The sequence below is a fragment of the Pristiophorus japonicus genome, chromosome 20 (assembly GCF_044704955.1).
Source record: "Pristiophorus japonicus isolate sPriJap1 chromosome 20, sPriJap1.hap1, whole genome shotgun sequence".
In the NCBI taxonomy this organism is placed as follows: Eukaryota; Metazoa; Chordata; class Chondrichthyes; family Pristiophoridae; genus Pristiophorus; species Pristiophorus japonicus.
In genome coordinates, this window is record NC_091996.1 from 97,257,656 (window position 1) to 97,278,856 (window position 21,201).

General features: G+C 54.1%; 1 protein-coding gene across 2 annotated transcripts in view; it reads left to right on the forward strand.

The window, feature by feature from the left end:
- Positions 1-20,878, forward strand: part of LOC139233028 (galactose-3-O-sulfotransferase 2-like) — a 62,139-nt gene extending 41,261 nt beyond the window's left edge. Inside the window, exons 1-4 of one of the 2 annotated variants that reach the window (XM_070863543.1) lie at positions 2,106-2,222; positions 10,340-10,450; positions 13,938-14,247; positions 20,007-20,878. In XM_070863543.1, the coding sequence (XP_070719644.1) occupies positions 2,200-2,222; positions 10,340-10,450; positions 13,938-14,247; positions 20,007-20,828 (1,266 nt within the window). In that variant the 5' untranslated portion in view covers positions 2,106-2,199 and the 3' untranslated portion in view covers positions 20,829-20,878. Of the gene's footprint in view, positions 1-2,105; positions 2,223-10,339; positions 10,451-13,937; positions 14,248-20,006 lie in introns of those variants that run through there. The other variant, XM_070863544.1, reaches the window with a different exon arrangement.
- Positions 20,879-21,201: the final 323 nt, after the last annotated feature.

Below are 21,201 nucleotides of genomic sequence, written 5' to 3' on the forward strand. Positions count from 1 at the left end.
AATTTTGAAATTGAGGCGTTGCTTAACCGGGAGCCAATGTAGGTCAGCGAGCACAGGGGGTGATGGGTGAGTGGGACTGGGTGCGAGTTAGGACACGGGGCAGCGAGCACAGAGAGTGATGGGTGAGCGGGACTCGGTGCGAATTAGGACACGGGGCAGCGAGCACAGGGGGTGATGGGTGAGTGGGACTGAGTGCGAGTTAGGACACGGGGCAGCGAGCACAGCGGGTGATGGGTGAGCGGGACTCGGTGCGAGTTAGGACATGGGGCAGCCGAGTTTTGGATCACCTTTAGTTGCCGTCGGGTAGAACATGGAAGGGTGTGGTACCACCCAAGTGTAAATGATTAAATACGGTGCCTTTTTTGGGGCCTCAAATGAGCATCTCAGCTAGACTCGTGCCTCAGTTAAGGTTCTCAAAGTAAAAAATATATCAGTTTGTGAAGAATCGAGGACTTGCGAACCCACTTGCCCAAGATTATAAGCACAAAAATAACTCTGGCGTCTCACAACTTGATTAACCTTTTCTAACACACTACCCATCTGTTGGAATTCTGTAATTCATTAACAGTCAAGTAACATTATTCCGAGCTTTACAGTCTGTATCTTAATGATCCAACTCCTCAATCTACCCAAGTACACAGATGCCATACCCCTTCCCTTTCAAAGAGCCAGCACAGACACGATGGGTCGAGTGGAGTAACAGCAGCTCCATCATTTAAGGCCATAAGAACATGAGCCGGAAGGTCGTGGGTTCAAGTCCCACTCCAGGGACTCGAGCACAAAATTTTAGGCTGACATCCAGTGCAGTACTGAGGGAGCGCCGCACTGTCGGAGGGGCAGTACTGAGGGAGCGCCGCACTGTCGGAGGGGCGGTACTGAGGGAGCGCCGCACTGTCGGAGGGGCGGTACTGAGGGAGCACCGCACTGTCAGAGGGGCAGTACTGAGGGAGCACCGCACTGTCAGAGGGGCAGTACTGAGGGAGCACCACACTGTCAGAGGGGCGGTACTGAGGGAGTGCCGCACTGTCGGAGGGGCAGTACTGAGGGAGCGCCGCACTGTCGGAGGGGCAGTACTGAGGGAGCGCCGCACTGTCGGAGGGGCAGTACTGAGGGAGTGCCGCACTGTCGGAGGGGCAGTACTGAGGGAGTGCCGCACTGTCGGAGGGGCGGTACTGAGGGAGCCCCGCACTGTCGGAGGGGCAGTACTGAGGGAGCGCCGCACTGTCGGAGGGGCAGTACTGAGGGAGCGCCGCACTGTCAGAGGGGCAGTACTGAGGGAGCTCCGCACTGTCGGAGGGGCAGTACTGAGGGAGCCCCGCACTGTCGGAGGGGCAGTACTGAGGGAGTGCCGCACTGTCGGAGGGGCAGTACTGAGGGAGTGCCGCACTGTCGGAGGGGCAGTACTGAGGGAGCCCCGCACTGTCGGAGGGGCAGTACTGAGGGAGTGCCGCACTGTCGGAGGGGCGGTACTGAGGGAGCGCTGCACTGTCAGAGGGGCCATCTTTCGGATGCGACGTTAAACTGAGGCCTCGTCGGGTGGATGTAAAAGATCCCGTGGCACTATTTGGAAGAAGAGTAGGGGGAGTTATACCCGGTATCCTGGGGGGGGCCGATGTTTATCGCTCAACCAACATAACAAAAAAACTAGATGGATCTGTGTCAGTACAATGCTGTTTGTGGGAGCGCAAATTGGCTGCCGCGTCATAACAGCAACAGCACTCCAAAAGTACGTCATCGGCTGGTGAACGCTTTGGGGCGCCCGGTGGTCGTGAAAGGCGCTATTTAAATGCAAGTGTATAGAGTTTTGTTTCAATGAGAACTTTTGCTTTTGTGCCTTAGCTGCAAAGCTCCCCCCAAGCTGTTACTGTGCTCCCTTGCTCCCCCCCACCTCCTGCTTGCGATGTGATGCTGGTTTGAGGGCAGGGATGCAGTGATGGTGGGAGGGAGTTGCATTTGTTGGTGCACTGTCGGCCCAGTAGAGGGCCATTAGCCGGTGAGTGAGAACCAGGGGGGGATTCAGGAGCGGAGCGCTGCGCTGAACAGGCGTCTGTCTGCAAGCGCGTCTTTATTTATTTGTGCTCGTTGTCGAATGCAAAAATTAAGACGCAAAAAAATGCCCGCACATTAACAGAAACGCTGCATTGTTGCAATAAAGCCCCCAGCCAGAGAAGCCGGGTGCCTTTTAACCAGCAACAGAATATGTTACGTCGCAGGCGTCGCAAGTAAGTGACCCATTTTCATCGGGGGTTTTTTTTAAAGCGGAATGGGTTGACCATAATGTTCTCAAATGAAATGCAGTTGGAAAAATAAAATGATGAGTTGCTGCAAACTGGGGCTGGGGCTGGCAGTCAAGCTTACGTTCAGTGCATCTTTGTTCCAGGGCACACTTTTGTTGCAATGTGGCTGAGCATCTCTCGTTGAAATGGGAATGTATTCAAGATTGGGCTGGTGGAGAGGGAGGGGGAAATGATGGGGAGACAGGGGAGGACAGAAAGGGTGCTGCCCCACAGAGAGAACGTGTCTCCACCAGCATAGGACACACTCAAAGGGAACTGGAGCAGGATTGAGACAGAGACAGAGACAGAGAGAGGAGCAGGAGGGGGGGCTCTGCCCCTGGGCTGATTGAAGAATCCTTGAACGAACATGTCTTGTGCAGAACTGGGTTTGGCAAACAGTGGGGCAGGATTTCATATCCACACAGCCATTCAGGCAGCCGGCACAAGGCTGTCTGTCTTGGCTAGCTCTAATCTCAAATCCAAAAGGTTTAATTAAAAACATTTAAAAATCTGGAGATAAGAGCGATGATAAGCACTTCACACAATGCAGGTTTAACCGCTGTCCACTTAAGCATTAAACTGAAAGACTTGCATTTATATAGCGCCTTTCACGACCACCGGACGTCTCAAAGCACTTTGCAGCCAATGAAGTACTTTCGGAGTGTAGTCACTGTTGTAATGTGGGAAACGTGGCAGCCAATTTGCGCACAGCAAGCTCCCACTCACAGCAATGTGATAATGACCCGGATCATCTGTTTTTGTTATGTTGATTGAGGGATAAATATTGGACCAGGACACCGGGGAGAACTCCCCTGCTCTTCTTCCACATAGTGCCATGAGATCTTTTACGTCCACCTGAGAGAGCAGATGGGGCCTCGGTTTAACGTCTCATCTGAAAGACGGCACCTCCGACAGTGCAGCACTCCCTCAGCACCGCACCTCCGACAGTGCGGCGTTCCCTCAGCACCGCCCCTCCGACAGTGCGGCGCTCCCTCAGCACTGCCCCTCCGACAGTGCAGCACTCCCTCAGCACCGCACCTCCGACAGTGCGGCGTTCCCTCAGCACCGCCCCTCCGACAGTGCGGCGCTCCCTCAGCACTGCCCCTCCGACAGTGCGGCGCTCCCTCAGCACTGCCCCTCCGACAGTGCAGCACTCCCTCAGCACCGCACCTCCGACAGTGCGGCGTTCCCTCAGCACCGCCCCTCCGACAGTGCGGCGCTCCCTCAGCACTGCCCCTCCGACAGTGCGGCGCTCCCTCAGCACTGCCCCTCCAACAGTGCAGCACTCCCTCAGCACCGCACCTCCGACAGTGCGGCGTTCCCTCAGCACCGCCCCTCCGACAGTGCGGCGCTCCCTCAGCACTGCCCCTCCGACAGTGCGGCGCTCCCTCAGTACTGCTCCTCCGACAGTGCGGCGCTCCCTCAGCACTGCCCCTCCGACAGTGCGGCGCTCCCTCAGCACTGCCCCTCCGACAGTGCGCGGGAAACCAAAATACCCCAGCCTGTTCATCCTTTCCTGATAGTTCTAACCTTGCAGTTCTGATACCATCCTCGTAAATCTTCACACCATCACCAGTGCCTCTATATTCTTTTTATAATATGGGGACCAGAACTGTGCACGGTGCTCCCAGTGTGATATGGAGACCAAAACTATGCACGGGTCTCCAAGTGTGGTCTAACCAGGGTTCAATAAAAGTGTGATGTGACCTAACTTCTCTGCTTTTCTATTCTATCGTTCTAGAAATGAACCCCAGTGCTTTGTGTATTTTTTACGTGGCCTTATTTAGCTGTGTCTACGTTTAGTGATTCGTGTATCTATACCCCCAGATCCCTCCGTTCCTCTCTCCCATTTAGACTCCTACTTTCCAAGGAGTACATGGCCGCCTTATTCCTCCTATCAAAATGCAGCACCTCACACTTATCTGGATTGAAGTTCCTTTGCCAATTACACGCCTATTCTGCAAGAAAGGAAAAAATGTAATCCATTTAATGTGCGCAAGAACAGCTGGTTCAGCACTCCTGCATTGGGGCTTTGATATATTTTAATTCAATTGGGTTCAAATTTTAATACCTTCTCGTGGAAGAGATTGGGAATGGTCGAGACTGTCATAAATCCAATCGGCAATTTAGGAGAAACTTCTTTACCCAGAGAGTGGTGAGAATGTGGAACTCGCTGCCGCAGGGAGGGGTTGAGGCGAATAGTATCGATGCATTTAACAACAATAACTTATGTTTATATAGCGCCTTTAATGTAGCAAAAAGTCCCAGGGCGGTTCACAGGAGTGTTATAAGGCAAGAGATTTGACCCTGAGCCACATAAGGAGAAATTCGGGCAGGTGACCAAAAGCTGGGTCAAAGAGGTTGGTTTTAAGGAGCGTCTTAAAGGAAGAAAGAGAGGTAGCGAGGTTTAGGGAGGGAGTTCCAGAGCTTGGGACCCAGGCAACAGAAGGCACGGCCACCAATGGTGGAGCGATTATAATCAGGGATGGTCAGGAGGGCAGAATTAGAGGAGCGCAGAGATCTCGGGGATTGTGGGGCTGCAGGAGATTACAGAGATAGGGAGGGGCGAGGGCCACGGAGGGATTTGTAAACAAGGATCTGAATTTTAAATCGAATCGTGAGTCAATGTAGGGCAGCGAACACAGGGAGTGATGGGTGAGCGGGACTCGGTGCAAGTTAGGACACGGGGCAGCGAGCACAGAGGGTGATGGGTGAGCGGGACTCGGTGCAAGTTAGGACACGGGGCAGCGAGCACAGGGGGTGATGGGTGAGCGGGACTTGGTGCAAGTTAGGACACGGGGCAGCGAGCACAGGGGGTGATGGGTGAGTGGGACTGGGTGCGAGTTAGGACACGGGGCAGCGAGCACAGGGGGTGATGGGTGAGCGGGACTCGGTGTGAGTTAGGACACGGGGCAGTGAGCACAGGGGGTGATGGGTGAGCGGGACTCGGTGCAAGTTAGGACACGGGGCAGCGAACACAGGGGGTGATGGGTGAGTGGGACGGTGCGAGTTAGGACACGGGGCAGCGAGCACAGGGGGCGATGGTGAACGGGACTGGGTGCGAGTTAGGACACGGGGCAGTGAGCACAGAGGGCGATGGGTGAACGGGACTGGGTGCGAGTTAGGACACGGGGCAGTGAGCACAGGGGGTGATGGGTGAGTGGGACTTGGTGCGAGTTAGGACACGGGGCAGCGAGCACAGGGGGTGATGGGTGAGCGGGACTCGGTGCGAGTTAGGACATGGGGCAGTGAGCACAGGGGGTGATGGGTGAGCAGGACTCGGTGCGAGGTAGGACACGGGGCAGCGAGCACAGGGGGTGATGGGTGAGTGGGACTCGGTGTGAGTTAGGACACTGGGGCAGCCAAGTTTTGAATAACCTCTAGTTTACTTGGGTAGAATGTGGGAGGCCGGCCAGGAGTGCGTTGGAAGAGTCCAGTCTGGAGGTGACAGGTAACGGGGAAGAAAGACACACATTTCTACTTCAAATTTCACCACCTCAGGACATCCCAAAATGCTTTACAGCCAATGAAGTAGGTTTTTGAAACGCAGTCACTGTTACAATGTAGGACACGTGGCAGCCAATTTGTGCACAGCAAGCTCCCACACACAGCAAATTGATAATGACTGGACCATCTGTTTTTTCAGTGATGTTGATTGAGGGATAAATATTGGCCCCAGGACACCGGGGAGAACTACCCTGCTCTTCTTCGAAATAGTGCCCTGGGATCTTTTACATCCACCAAAGAGCGCAGACAGGGCCTGGTTTAATGTCTCATCCGAAAGACAGAACCCTCAGTACTGCCCCTCCGACAGTGCGGCGCTCCCTCGGTACTGCCCCTCCGACAGTGCGGTGCTCCCTCGGTACTGCCCCTCCGACAGTGCGGCGCTCCCTCGGTACTGCCCCTCCGACAGTGCGCGCTCCCTCGGTACTGCCCCTCCGACAGTGCGCCGCTCCCTCGGTACTGCCCCTCCAACAGTGCGCTGCTCCCTCGGTACTGCCCCTCCGACAGTGCGCCGCTCCCTCAGTGCTGCCCCTCTGACAGTGCGGCATTCCCTCGGTACTGCCCCTCCGACAGTGCGGCACTCCCTCAGTACTGCACTGGGAACATCAGCTGAATTTCTTTTGCTCAAGTGTGTAAGAGTGGGATTTGAACACATGATTTACTCTGGCCCTCACAACCTTCTGACACACAGGTGATTCCACTAAGCCACTTTGACCAGTATAGGGGCTGGAAGTTATGCTATATCTATACAATGGCACACCTGGAGCACTGAGCAGTTCTGGGCACCACACCTTCGGGAGGGTATATTACCCTTGGAGGGAGTGCAGCGTGGGTTTACCAGAATGATACCTGGACTGCAAGGGTTAAGTTACGAGGAGAGGTTACACAAACTAGGGCTGTGTAAATGTCCCTGGAATTTAGAAGGTGAAGGGATGATCTGATCGAAGTTTTCAGGATATTATGGGGAGCGGAGAGTGTAGATAGAGAGACTATTGCCGCTGGTAGGGGAGTCTGGGACGAGGGGCACAGTTGAAAGATTAGAGCCAGACCTTTCAGGAGTGAAATTAGGAAACATTTGTACACACACAGGGTGGTAGTGTGGAACTCTCTTCCGCTAATAACTGTTGATGCTGGATCAATTGCTAATTTGAAATCTGAGATTGGTAGACTTTTGTTAACCGAAGGGATACAGGCCAAAGGCGGGTATGTGGAGTTAGGTCACAGATCAGCCATGATCCCATTGAGTGGCGGGACAGGCTCGAGGGGCTGAATGGCCTCCTCCTGCTGATGCCACAGACCGCTACAAGATTCTGGCTCTGGCTCCGGAGATGAGAGGGTTGACTTATGAAGATAGGTTGAGTAGGGTGGGCAAAGATTTGTCACTTGGAGTATAATGGGAATATGTGAGGTTATCCACTTTGGCAGAAATAATAGAAAAGCAAATTATAATTTAAATGGAGAGAAATTGCAAAGTGCTGCAGTACAGCGGGACCTGGGGGTCCTTGTGCATGAAACACAAAAGGATAGTATGCAGGTACAGCAAGTGATCAGGAAGGCCAATGGAATGTTGGCCTTTATTGCAAAGGGGATGGAGTATAAAAGCAGGGAAGTCTTGCTCCAGTTATACAGGGTATTGGTGAGGCCACACCTGGAATACTGCGTGCAGTTTTGGTTTCCATATTTACAAAAGGATATACTTGCTTTGGAGGCAGTTCACAGAAGGTTCACTCGGTTGATTCCGGGGATGAAGGGGTTGACTTATGAGGAAAGGTTGAGTAGGTTGGGCCTCTATTCATTGGCGTTCAGAAGAATGAGAGGTGATCTTATCGAAACGTGTAAGATAATGAGGGGGCTTGACAAGGTGGAATGCAGATGGGGGAGACTAGAACTAGGGGGCATGATCTTAGAATAAGGGGCCGCCCATTTAAAACTGAGATAAGGAGGAATTTCTTCTCTCAGAGGGTTGTAAATCTGTGGAATTCTCTGCCCAAGAGAGCTGTGGAGGCTGGGTCATTGAATATATTTAAGGTGGAGATAGACAGATTTTTGAACGATAAGGGAGTCGAGGTTTATGGGGAGCGGGCGGGGAAGTGGAGCTGAATCCATGATCGGGTCAGCCATGATCGTATTAAATGGCGGAGCAGGCTCGAGGGGCCGAATGGCCGACTCCTGCTCCTATTTCTTATGTTCTAAAAGTGACTAGCACTGAAGCCATGTTGATATCAGAAACAGGACTTACCAGTACCACATGTAAACACTGTATCCACCGAAGAAGTCCCAAAGAAATACAGAGTGGTTACATCTGTATACAATTAATGAAAGAACGTAAGTGCTGTAAAGGGGGAGGCGAGTGTACATCTTCAGCGATGATTGCAGGCACAGCTAAAGAGATACGTTTCAAGAAAGGCTGTGGGACATGGAGAACAAAAGCGACGTTTTCAGGGAAAAGCAGCTCCTCGCGTGGCCCTTTCTCCGTGACAGCTCTCGATAGTTTCATGAACGTGCAGTTGGGGTAGGAGATCAGCCATGGTCTTATTGAATGGCGGAGCAGGTTCGAGGGGCCGAATGGCCGACTCCTGCTCCTAATTCGTTTCTTCTTATGAACTGGAAGTCCTTCCTTTGCTTGCAGAGGTTCTACTGCCAGGCCTTCCTACCCCCAGCTTGTTGGAGCACGGATTGGGCTGTGGACAATCTCTGAACTGGCTCTCGGTATCATAAACATTTCATAATGAGGGAGATCGTACGTTCAGCAGAACTCCACTGAGTTTCTGGTTGTACCATCGTTCTGGTTGACGAGAGCAAGAATTCAGCCGTGGTTCAGTGGTTACCACACTCGCATCTGGGTGAGAAGGTCGCGGGTTCAAGTCTCATTCCAGAGACTTCAGCATGTAATCCAGGCTGACACTTCCAGTGCAGTACTGAGGGACTGCCGCACTGTTGAAGACAGTACTGAGGGAGCGCTGCACTGTCGGAGGGGCAGTACTGAGGGAGCGCCGCATTGTCGGAGGGGCAGTACTGAGGGAGCGCCGCATTGTCGGAGGGGCTGTACTGAGGGAGCTCCGCACTGTCGGAGGGGCAGTACTGAGGGAGCGTCGCACTGTCGGAGGAGCAGTACTGAGGGATCGCCGCACTGTCGGAGGGGCGGTACTGAGGGAGCGGCGCACTGTCGGAGGGGCGGTACTGAGGGAGCGCCGCACTGTCGGAGGGGCGGTACTGAGGGAGCGCCGCACTGTTGGAGGGGAAGTACTGAGGGAGCGCCGCACTGTCGGAGGGGCAGTACTGAGGGAGCGCTGCACTCTCGGAGGGGCAGTACTGAGGGAGCGCCGCACTGTCGGAAGGGAGCGCCGCACTGTCGGAGGGGCGGTACTGAGGGATCGCCGCACTGTCGGAGGGGCGGTACTGAGGGAGCGCCGCACAGTCGGAGGGGCGGTACTGAGGGAGCGCCGCACTGTCGGAGGGGCGGTACTGAGGGAGTGCTGCACTGTTGGAGGGGCAGTACTGAGGGAGTGCTGCACTGTTGGAGAGGCAGTACTGAGGGAGTGCTGCACTGTTGGAGGGGCAGTACTGAGGGAGTGCTGCACTGTTGGAGGGGCAGTACTGAGGGAGCGCCGCACTGTCGGAGGGGCGGTACTGAGGGAGCGCCGCTCCGTCGGAGGGGTGGTACTGAGGGAGCGTCGCACTGTGGAGGGGCAGTACTGAGGGAGTGCCGCACTGTCGGAGGGGCAGGACTGAGGGAGCGCCGCACTGTGGGAGGGGCAGTACTGAGGGAGCCCCGCACTGTCGGAGGGGCAGTACTGAGGGAGTGCCGCACTGTCGGAGGGGCGGTACTGAGGGAGCGCCGCACCGTCGGAGGGGTGGTACTGAGGGAGCGCCGCACTGTGGAGGGGCAGTACTGAGGGAGTGCCGCACTGTCGGAGGGGCAGTACTGAGGGAGCGCCGCACTGTCGGAGGGACAGTACTGAGGGAGCGCCGCACTGTCGGAGGGGCAGTGCTGAGGGAGCGCCGCACTGTCGGAGGGGCAGTACTGAGGGAGTGCTGCACTGTCGGAGGGGCGGTACTGAGGGAGCGCCGCACTGTCGGAGGGACGGTACTGAGGGAGTGTCGGAGGGACGGTACTGAGGGAGCGCCGCACTGTCGGAGGGACGGTACTGAGGGAGCGCCGCACTGTCGGAGGTGCCGTCTTTTAGATGCGATGTAGAACCGAGGCCCCCTCGAGTGGATGTAAAAAATCTTGCAACACTATTCGAAGAAGAGCAGGGGAGTTCTCCCCGGTATCCTGCCCAATATTTATCCCTCATCCCTCACCTAAAACAAATGATCTGGTCATTCTCACATTGCTGGTTGGTGTAAGTTGGCTGCAGCGTTTCCCTGCATGACAACAGCGACCACACTTTGAATTACACTTGGCTGTAGACCGTTGCGGGAAAGCCCAAGGTTGTCAAAGGAGCTATAAAATTGGGAATTCTTTTCTTTAAGGTTGAGATTAACAGGGGCCTGTTTTGTGATTCAGCTGGAGGAATGTTCTTTTACTGCCTCTCTCACACAATTCTTTCCTTCAGGAAGCCACGGTTACTGCAATGGTGTACACTAAACGTCCTGTGGATGGCTGTCATCATCCTCATGGCTATCGGACTGGCAATCCAGACACTGGGCATCACCGATAAAAAAAGGTTTGTTTCCATTTTGCTTCAGCGTGATCTGGCAGTTCACAACCAACATCTAACTGCTACAACTTGAACCAGTACTGTTGGAGAGGAGATTTGAGCCAGTGGGCGGTCGAGGGGGTCGTTCAGCCCGACTGCCTGCCTCTCTTCCACGGTTACATCCGAGCCAGGGTGTCCCTGGAGATGGAGCACGCGGTGTCCACCAGTACGCTCGCGGCCTTCCGCGAGAGGTGGGCGCCGGAGGGACTGGACTGCGTCATCACCCCGGCAACAGAATTTGAATTGGACCGTTTTTAGCTTAAAGTTTAATTTATTCAAATTGTTGGTTTTAGTGCCCCTTTAATAAGGAGGCGTGTGATTTACATTTTGATTTACAGATGCAACAAAATAGTCGAGAGGAGATTTGATCGAGGTGTTCAACATCATGAGGGGTCTGGACAGAGTAGATCGAGAGAAACTGTTCCCATTGGTGGAAGGGTCGGGAACCAGAGGGAGACAGATTTAAGGCGATTGGCAGAAGAACCAAAGGCGACACGAGGGAAAACATTTTTACGCAGCGAGTGGTTAGGATCTGGAATGCGCTGCCTGAGAGGGTGGTGGAGGCAGACTCAATCGTGGCTTTCAAAAGGGAGTTGGATAAGTACCTGAAGTGAATAAGTTAGCCGGGCTACGGGGAAAGGGTGGGGGAGTGGGACTGGCTGAAGGGCTCTTGCAGAGAGCCGGCACGGGCTCGATGGGCCGAATGGCCTCCTGTGCTGTAACCTATGATTGTAAGATTCTGCCCTATGGGAAATAAATGATCCCACAATCAGTGTTCCCTGTAAGTTGCGCTCTGTTCTTCACGGACTGTTTCTGTTTTGTGCATGGTCCCTTTAAATTTCTGCGCATGTGTGGTCCCTTTAAATTTCTGCGCATGCGCAGTATTTACAATAACTTAAATTTGTACACCGAATTTAACATAGTGAAACATCCCAAGGCGCTTCACAGGAGTGCTATGCGATAAAAAATTTGACATGGAGCTGCATAAGTAGATATTAGCGCGGGTTTGGTCAAAGAGGTAGGTTTTAAGGAGCGTCTTGAAGGAGGAGAGAGAGGCGGAGAGGTTGAGGGAGGGAGTTCCAGAGCTTGGGGCCCAGGCAACAGAAGGCACGGCCACCGATGGTGGAGTGATTATAATCAGGGATGGTCAGGAGGGCAGAATTAGAGGAGCGCAGATATCTCGGGGGTTGTGGGGCTGCAGGAGATTACAGAGATAGGGAGGGGCGAGGGCCATGGAGGGATTTGTAAACGAGGATGAGAATTTTGAAATTGAGGTGTTGTTTAACCGGTAGCCAATGTAGGTCAGCGAGCACAGTGGGTGATGGGTGAGTGGGACTGGGTGCGAGTTAGGACACGGGGCAGCGAGCACAGTGGGTGATGGGTGAGCAGGACTCGGTGCGAGTTCGGACACGGGGCAGCGAGCACAGGGGGTGATGGGTGAATGGGACTCGGTGCGAGTTAGGACACATTGGAGAACCCGGTGAGTGGAAGGAGTGGGACCTATCTCGTTGCCGTGCAGCTTTGTATGCAATGGTTCCTCTATCATAATGCATCCCAAAGGCCCCTCAACTCTGTCGTACAGGTGTAGCACCAATTCGAGTCTATGGGTTACTATATGTATATGTTTTGTGTTTTGCGAGGTATTCCTGTATGTGAGGAGAGGGCTGTGGGGAAAGAGAAGGGGGGATGGGGAGGGAGAGGAACTAACTGGACAGATCTATCAAAGGGACAGCACAGGCACAATAGACTTCCCTTTATGTGAATGTTCATTAGCTGCGTAGCTGAGAGTGAGTTATGAAACGCAAACATCGATAAGTACTTAGAGGAATTGAGTAGATTGTGCCGACGCTCCCTGAAATTTAGAATAAAATGAGGTGATCTCACTGAAAGGTATAAGATTCTGAGGGGGATTGACAGGGTAGATGCAGGGAGGATGTTTCCCCCGGGCTGGGGAGTCTGGAACCAGGGGTCACAGTCCCAGGATAAGGGGTCGTCCATTTGGGACTGAGATGAGGAGGAATTTCTTCACTCAGAGGGTGGTGAATCTTTGGAATTCTCTGCCCCAGAGGGCTGTGGAGGCTCAGTCGTTGAGTATATTCAAGGCTGAGATCGATAGATTTGTGGACTCTGGGGGAACCAAGGGATATGGAGATTGGGCGGGAAAGTGGAGTTAAGGTCGATGATCAGCCCATGATCTCATTGAATGGCGGAGCCGGCTCGAGGGGCCGAATATAACAACAACAACTTGTATTTATATAGCGCCTATAAAATCGTGAAACTTCCCAAGGCGCTTCACAGGAGTGTTATGTGATTAAAAACTTGATACCGAGCCGCATAAGTAGAAATAAGGGAAGGTGACTTGGTGAAAGAAGTCGGTTTTAAGGAGCATCTTGAAGGAGGCGATAGAGGTAGAGAAGTTTAGGGAGGGAGTTCCAGAGCTTGGGGCCCAGGCAACAGAAGGCACGGCCACCGATGGTTGAGTGATTATAATCAGGGATGGTCAGCAGGGCAGAATTAGAGGAGCACAGATATCTCGGGGCGGAGGGGTGTTGTGGGGCTGCAGGAGATTACAGAGATAGGGAGGGGCGAGGGCCATGGAGGGATTTGTAAACAAGGATGAGAATTTTGAAATTGAGGCGTTGCTTAACCGGAAGCCAATGTAGGTCAGCGAGCACGGGGGGTGATGGGTGAGCGGGACTGGGTGCGAGTTAGGACACGGAGCAGTGAGCACAGGGGGTGATGGGTGAGCGGGACTCGGTGCGAGTTAGGACACGGGGCAGCGAGCACAGGGAGCGATGGGTGAGCGGGACTTGGTGCAAGTTAGGACACGGGGCAGTGAGCGCAGGGGGTGATGGGTGAGCGGGACTCGGTGCGAGTTAGGACACGGGGCAGTGAGCACAGGGGGTGATGGGTGAGCGGGACTCGGTGCGAGTTAGGACATGGGGCAGTGAGCACAGGGGGTGACGGGTGAGCGAGACTCGGTGCGAGTTAGGACACGGGGCAGCGAGCACAGGGGGTGATGGGTGAGTGGGACTCGGTGCGAGTTAGGACATGGGTCAGCGAGCACAGGGGGTGACGGGTGAGCGAGACTCGGTGCGTGTTAGGACACGGGGCAGCCGAGTTTTGGATCAGCTCCAGTTTACGTCGGGTAGAATGTGCCAGGAGTGCGTTGGAATAATCAAGCCTAGAGGCGCGGATGAGCTGAGGCAGGGGGCAGAGATGGGCGATGTTACGGAGGTGGAAACAGGTATGACTCCCAATTCTCATGTACACGAGGGAGAAAGGAACAGGAGGTTTTGCTGATGGGCTGAAGCAGGGGGTGGGAGGTGTGGAGCATAAACCCCGGCACGGACCTGGTGCACTCGACGCGGAAAGACGCGGTTGATGTGATTTTGTGCCGGCGGTAGATGGGCTTTCTCGTTTTCTAACATCAATGCCGGCTCCGTTTCTCTAGGCTGTCGTCAGTCCAGCCGCCCCGGCTCCGGGTTTTGCCAGTGACCACGCACAACACAGACGTGCCGGAGAAGCCCTGCCAGCCCAAGACTCACGTGATGTTCCTGAAGACACACAAGACAGCCAGCAGCACCATCCTGAACATTCTGTACCGCTTCGGGGAGGCCCGGAACCTGACCTTTGCCCTGCCCAACTCCTACCAGTTCGGCTACCCTTTTCTCTTCAGCACCAGGAAGATTAAATTCTACAACCCCTTCAAAACCCAGGAATACCACATCATATGCAACCACATGCGCTTTTTCCGCCCGCAGGTAATGCGATGGACCGGCCGGGGCCACTTGCTCTCGTAATTAGGGAACGGTAGCATTGTGGTGATCAGAATTAGGAGCAGGAGTCGGCCATTCAATGAGATCACGGCTGATCTTCGACCTCAACTCCACTTTCCCGCCCGATCCCCATATCCCTCGATTCCCTTAATATCCCCAAATCAATCCATCGCCGTCTTGAATATCATCATCATCATAGACAGTCCCTCGGAATCGAGGAAGACTTGCTTCCACTCCAAAAGTGAGTCCTTAGGTGGCTGAACAGCCCAATACGAGAGCCACAGTCCCTGTCACAGGTGGGACAGACAGTGGTTGAGGGAAGGGGAGGGTGGGACAGGTTTGCCGCACGCTCCTTCCGCTGCCTGCGCTTGGTTTCTGCACGCTCTCGGCGACGAGACTCGAGGTGCTCAGCGCCCTCCCGGATGCACTTCCTCCACTTAGGGCGGACTGGTCTTTGGCCAGGGACTCCCAGGTGTCGGTGGGGATGTTGCACTTTATCAGGGAGGGTACTCAACGACTGAGCCTCCACAGCCCTCTGGGGCAGAGAATTCCAAAGATTCACCACCCTCTGAGTGAAGAAATTCCTCCTCATCTCAGTCCTAAATGGCCGCCCCCTTATCCTGAGACTGTGACCCCTGGTTCTAGACTCCCCAGCCCGGGGGGAAACATCCTCCCTGCATCTACCCTGTCAAGCCCTGTAAGAATTTTAAATGTTTCAATGAGATCACCTCTCATTCTTCTAAACTCTTGAGAATATAGAGCTAGTCCGCTCAATCTCTCCTCATAGGACAATCCCCCCATCCCAGGAATCAGTCTGGTGAACCTTCGTTGCACTCCCTCTATGGCAAGTATATCCTTCCTTAGGTAAGGAGACCGACACTGTACACAATACTCCAGGTGTGGTCTCACCAGGGCCTGATATAATTGCAGTAAGTCATCTTTACTCTTGTACTCAAATCGTCCTGTAATAAAGGCCAACATACCATTTGCTTTAATCACTTACTGTACCTGCACGTTAACGTTCAGTGATTGGTGTACAAGGATACCCAGGTCCCTCTGAACACCAACATTTCCCAATCTCTCACCATTAAAAAATACTCTGCTTTTCTATATTGTTACTAGAGTAGTAATCCCCGAGACCCAAGTTCAAATCCCACCGCGGCAGCTGGGGAATTTAAATTCAGTTAGTTAAATAAATCTGGAATAAAAAGCCAGTATCAGCGATGGTGACCATGAAACTATCGGATTGTCGTAAAAACCCATCTGGGTCAACTAATGCCTCTTTAGGGAAGGAAATCCGCCGCCCTTACCCGGTCTGGCCTAAAGGTGACTCCAGAGCCACAGCAATGTGGTTGACCATTAACTGACCCTCTGGAATGGCCCAGCGAGCCTCAGTACCAAACCGTTCCGACAAAGTCAGCGCCGTGGGAACACCTTCACCACACGGACTGCAGCGGTTCAAGAAGGCGGTTCACCACCACCTTCTCAAGGGGCAATTAGGGATGGGCAATAAATGCCGGCCTGGCCAGCGACGCCCATGGTCAGTGATGGTGACCATGAAACTATCGGATTGTCGTTAAAACCCATCTGGGTCAACTAATGCCCCTTTAGGGAAGGAAATCGCCGCCCTTACCCGGTCTGGCCTATAGGTGACTCCAGACCCACAGCAATGTGGTTGACCATTAACTGACCCTCTGGAATGGCCCAGCGAGCCTCAGTACCAAACCGTTCCGACAAAGTCAGCGCCGTGGGAACACCTTCACCACACGGACTGCAGCGGTTCAAGAAGGCGGTTCACCACCACCTTCTCAAGGGGCAATTAGGGATGGGCAATAAATGCCGGCCTGGCCAGCGACGCCCATGGTCAGTGATGGTGACCATGAAACTATCGGATTGTCGTTAAAACCCATCTGGGTCAACTAATGCCCCTTTAGGGAAGGAAATCTGCCGCCCTTACCCGGTCTGGCCTATAGGTGACTCCAGACCCACAGCAATGTGGTTGACCATTAACTGACCCTCTGGAATGGCCCAGCGAGCCTCAGTACCAAACCGTTCCGACAAAGTCAGGAATAATTTGTTAAAAATGTATCGATGTCGTTAAGACTATGAAGGCGTTGGATAGGGTGGATGCAGAGAAGCTGTAGAGAATTAGTGCCAAACGCTTTAGAAAATGTCGATGATTGTTTGATAAATGTGCATTTATTCTGTCAAACCCTGCAGCATGGGTATCAATACATCATCACAGAGCGGATTACTCAATGCACCAGCCTCCATGTTCCTGTAACTCCGGGCCAAATAACAGAAAGCAACACTGAATAAATCACGTTCCCGACATTTCACAATAGTTGCGATAGAAACAAGAATGAAGCTTAACTGGTGCAGACTGCAGTATGCTCCTCCTGAGCATCTAATCTCTCGCTCTTTCTCTCTCTCTTTCTCTCTCTTTATCTCTGTCTCTCGTTTTCTTTCTCTCTCTTTATCCCTCGCTTTCTCTCTTTTTTTGCTCTCTTTTTCTCATTCTCTGTCTCTCGCTTTCTCTCTCTCTCTCTCTCCTCTCTCGTTCAGTCGGTCTCTCTCTCTGTCTCTCTCTCTCTCTCTCTGGATCTGTCTGCCTCTCGCTCACTCTCTCTTTGTCTCTCTCTCTCTGCGCCTGTCTCTGTCTCTCTTTCTCTCTGTTTCTGTGACTCCCTCTGTCTCTGTCTCTGTCCCTCTGTCTGTCTCTGTCTCTATGTCTGTCTGTGTCGCATTCTCTCTGACTCTCTCTCTCTCTCTCTCTCTGTGTCTCTCTCTCTGTGTGTGTCTCTCTCTCTCTGTGTGTGTGTGTGTGTCTCTCTCTCTCTGTGTGTGTGTGTCTCTCTTTCTCTCTGTGTCTCTCTCTCTGTGTCTCTCTCTCTGTGTGTGTCTCTCTCTGTGTGTGTCTCTCTGTGTGTGTGTGTCTCTCTGTGTGTGTCTCTCTGTGTGTGTCTCTCTCTGTGTGTGTCTCTCTCTGTCTATCTCTCTCTGTCACATGCTCTCTCATATACGAACCCTCACTTTCTTGCATACACACAAAGTAGCAGAGGGGTAAAATTAGAAATCTACCAGAAGAATTTGTATATTGGGTGCTGTCCTGTTCCCCAGGCCGTGTTGCTCTGACCTGGGTAATCGTGCACTTGGTGGAGCTTCAGTAAAAACCTTACGCACACTTCAGGAGTCCATGTTGGTGAATGAGTCCAAAATTGACATTGTCTAAACCCTTCGACCTTCTAGTAAATGTTTTTAGCTGGCCGTTATTTATTTCACAGAAGGTGGTTGACTGAGTGGTGAAATATTGGTTGGATGTTCAAAGTTTAGTACAGTATTAAATTGAACGTTGTATTGTATTTACCATTTCACACGCCTGACGGTGAAATGTATTTGTTGTATTTTCACTACTCATTTTCATATATAATGTAAGACCCAATCTCAGTTTGTCTGATTTGTACAATCGGGATTCTACTAATTGGTCTACGAGAGATCCGGTTACCAATTTATCCTAGCATGACACAGCTCAGAACGAGCCATTCGGCCCATCGAGCCTGTGCTGGGTCTGTGAGCCAGCGATCCAATCAGTCCCACTCCCCGCTCTTTCCCCACAGCCCGGTGAAAAGTGCCGTAACCCACAGGGCTACGGACCGAGAGCTGCAAAGTGGGATTAGGCTGGGTAGCTCTTTGTCGGCCGGTGTGGACACGAATGGCCTCCTTCCGTGCTGTAAATTTCTCTGATTCTATAATATTTATCCTATACCCTTTTGTAAGTTAGGATTCAATCTACTTCCACCGCCCTCTCAGGCAGCGCGTTCCAGATCACAACAAAATTCTCCCCATCTCCCCCTCTGGTTCCATCGCCGATTATCGTCAATCTGTGTCCCTCTGGTTACCGACCCTCCTGCCCCCGGGAACAGTCTCTCCTTATTTACTCTATCGAAACCCCTCCTGATTTTGAACACATCGATCAAATCTCCCTGAACCGTCTCCATTTCAAGAAGAACAAACTCAACTTCTCCATCTGTCTCTCCACGTCACAGAAGTCCCTTATCTCTGGTATTACGTAGAATGAACATAGAATTTACAGCACAGAACGAGACCATCGGCCCATCAGGTGTTGTGGAAACACTCCGTGTTTATTGAGTTTGATTCCGTTCACTTCATCGCAATTCTTTTGGCAGTGGAAGACGAAGGTTGTAGGTTCAAGTCCCCCTCCAGAAACTTGAGCACATAAATCTAGGCTGACACTCCAGAGCAGTGCTGATGGAGCCCCGCACTGTCGGAGGAGTAGTACTGAGGGAGCCCCGCACTGTCGGAGGGGCAGTACTGAGGGAGCGCCGCACTGTCGGAGGGGCAGTACTGAGGGAGCGCCGCACTGTCGGAGGGGCAGTGCTGAGGGAGCGCCGCACTGTCGGAGGGGCAGTGCTGAGGGAGCGCCGCACTGTCGGAGGGGCAGTGCTGAGGGAGCGCCGCACTGTCGGAGGGGCAGTGCTGAGGGAGTGCCGCACTGTCGGAGGGGTAGTACTGAGGGAGCCCCGCACTGTCAGAGGAGCAGTACTGAGGGAGTGTCGGAGGGGCAGTGCTGAGGGAGCGCCGCACTGTCGGAGGGGTAGTGCTGAGGGAGTGTCGCACTGTCGGAGAGGCAGTACTGAGGGAGCGCCGCACTGTCGGAGGGGTAGTACTGAGGGAGCGCCGCACTGTCGGAGGGGCAGTGCTGAGGGAGTGCCGCAGTGTCTGAGGGGCAGTGCTGAGGGAGTGCCGCACTGTCGGAGGGGCAGTACTGAGGGGGTGTCGCACTGTCGGAGAGGCAGTACTGAGGGAGTGTCGCACTGTCGGAGAGGCAGTACTGAGGGAGTGCCGCAGTGTCGGAGGGGCAGTGCTGAGGGAGTGCCGCAGTGTCGGAGGGGCAGTACTGAGGGAGCGCCGCACTGTCGGAGCGGTAGTACTGAGGGAGCGCCGCACTGTCGGAGGGGCAGTGCTGAGGGAGTGCCGCACTGTTGGCGAGACAGTACTGAGGGAGTGCCGCACTGTCGGAGGGGCAGTGCTGAGGGAGCGCCGCACTGACTGAGGGAGCGCCGCACTGTCGGAGGGGCAGTACTGAGGGAGCGCCACACTGTCGGAGGGGCAGTGCTGAGGGAGCGCCACACTGTCGGAGGGGCAGTGCTGAGGGAGCGCCACACTGTCGGAGGGGCAGTACTGAAGGAGCGCCACACTGTCGGAGGGGCAGTGCTGAGGGAGTGCCGCACTGTCGGAGGGGCAGTACTGAGGGAGTGCCGCACTGTCGGAGGGGTAGTACTGAGGGTGTGCTGCACTGTCGGAGGGGCAGTACTGAGGGAGCGCCGCACTGTCGGAGGTGCCGTCGTTCGGATGAAACATTAAACCGAGGCCCCGTCTGCCCTCTCAGGTGGATGTAAAAGATCCCGTGGCACTATTTCGAAGAAGAGTTCTGCCCGGTGCCCTGAGGGCAATATTTACCCCTCAACCAACGTCACTAAATGAGATTATCCGGGTCATTATCACATCGCTGGGTGCGGGAGCTTGCTGTGCACAAATTGGCTGCCGCGCTTCCCACAATACAACAGCGACCACACTCTTTAAAAAGTACTTCGTCGGCTGTGAAGCGCTTCGGGACGTCCCGAGGTGGTGAAAGGTGCTATATAAATGCAGGCCTTTTTGACTTCACCGCAATGCATTTGTCAGTGGCGCCAGTCACGGTTGTGTGTGTCTGTTTGTTGCAGGTCGAGAAGGTGATGTCAAAGGGGACCTTCTACTTCTCCATCCTGCGGAACCCCGTGACCCTGGCCGAGTCCTCGTTCACCTACTACAAGGGGTCCAGCATGGCGTTCAAGAAGGTGGAGTCGCTGGAGCAGTTTCTGAGTGAGCCCTGGCGCTATTATTCGCCCCGCGACCGGGGCAACCAGTACGCCCGCAACCTGATGTGGTTCGACTTTGGCTTTGACCACAATGCCAACGACACGCGGGACTACGTGGAGCTGGTGCTGCAGGAGATCACCAGCACTTTCCACCTGGTGCTGCTGGCCGAGTACTTCGACGAGTCGATGATCCTGCTGAAGGAGGCGCTGTGCTGGGACTTCAGCGACGTGGTGTCCTTCCGCCTCAACTTCCGCAGCAACGTGACGGTGGGCAGGCTGTCCGACCGTATGGTGGGCCAGGCCCGGGCCTGGAACTCCCTGGACTGGAGGCTGTACCGCCATTTCAACCGGACCTTCTGGCAGCGGGTGGAGCGCTACGGCCTGCAGCGCATGCGCAGTGACGTGCTGGTCCTGCGCAGCCAGCGCCAGGCGCTGACCGAACTCTGCCTGCTGGGCAGCAGCCCCGTGGAGGCCAGCCAGATCCAGGACAAGAACATCAAGCCCTTCCAGTACGGCCGGGCCCGGATCATGGGCTACAACCTCAAGCCGCACCTGGGCAACAGCACCAGGGAGAAGTGCCTGCGCATGGTCATGCCCGAGCTGCAGTACAAGGATCTGCTCGACGCCAAGCTCTTCCCCTTGGCTCCAGCTGGCAAAAACCTTCAGGCTTCGCAGCTCCACTTTTGAGAGAATATTGCCAGGGAGGGCGTGACCGGAACTCGAAATGTTCGCCCGATTTGTTGTACATCATGTCAAAATTAGGCTGGCGAAATGTCGAACTGTACCGTCCCTCGCTGCCAGTTCCTCGCCCGGCCCGATTGGGGGACCGTTTTCAGACCCCAAGTCACGTCAACTGATTTATTGTTCCTTGTTCTCCCCCGCCCCCCCCCTTTCCCCCAATCCTTATTTTTTAATCTGTTCCTGGGATGTGGGCGTCGCTGGCCAAGGCCGGCATTTATTGCCCATCCCCCTAATTGCCCCTCGAGAAGGTGGTGGTGAGCCGCCTTCTTGAACCGCTGCAGTCCGTGTGGTGAAGGTGCTCCCACAGTGCTGTTAGGGA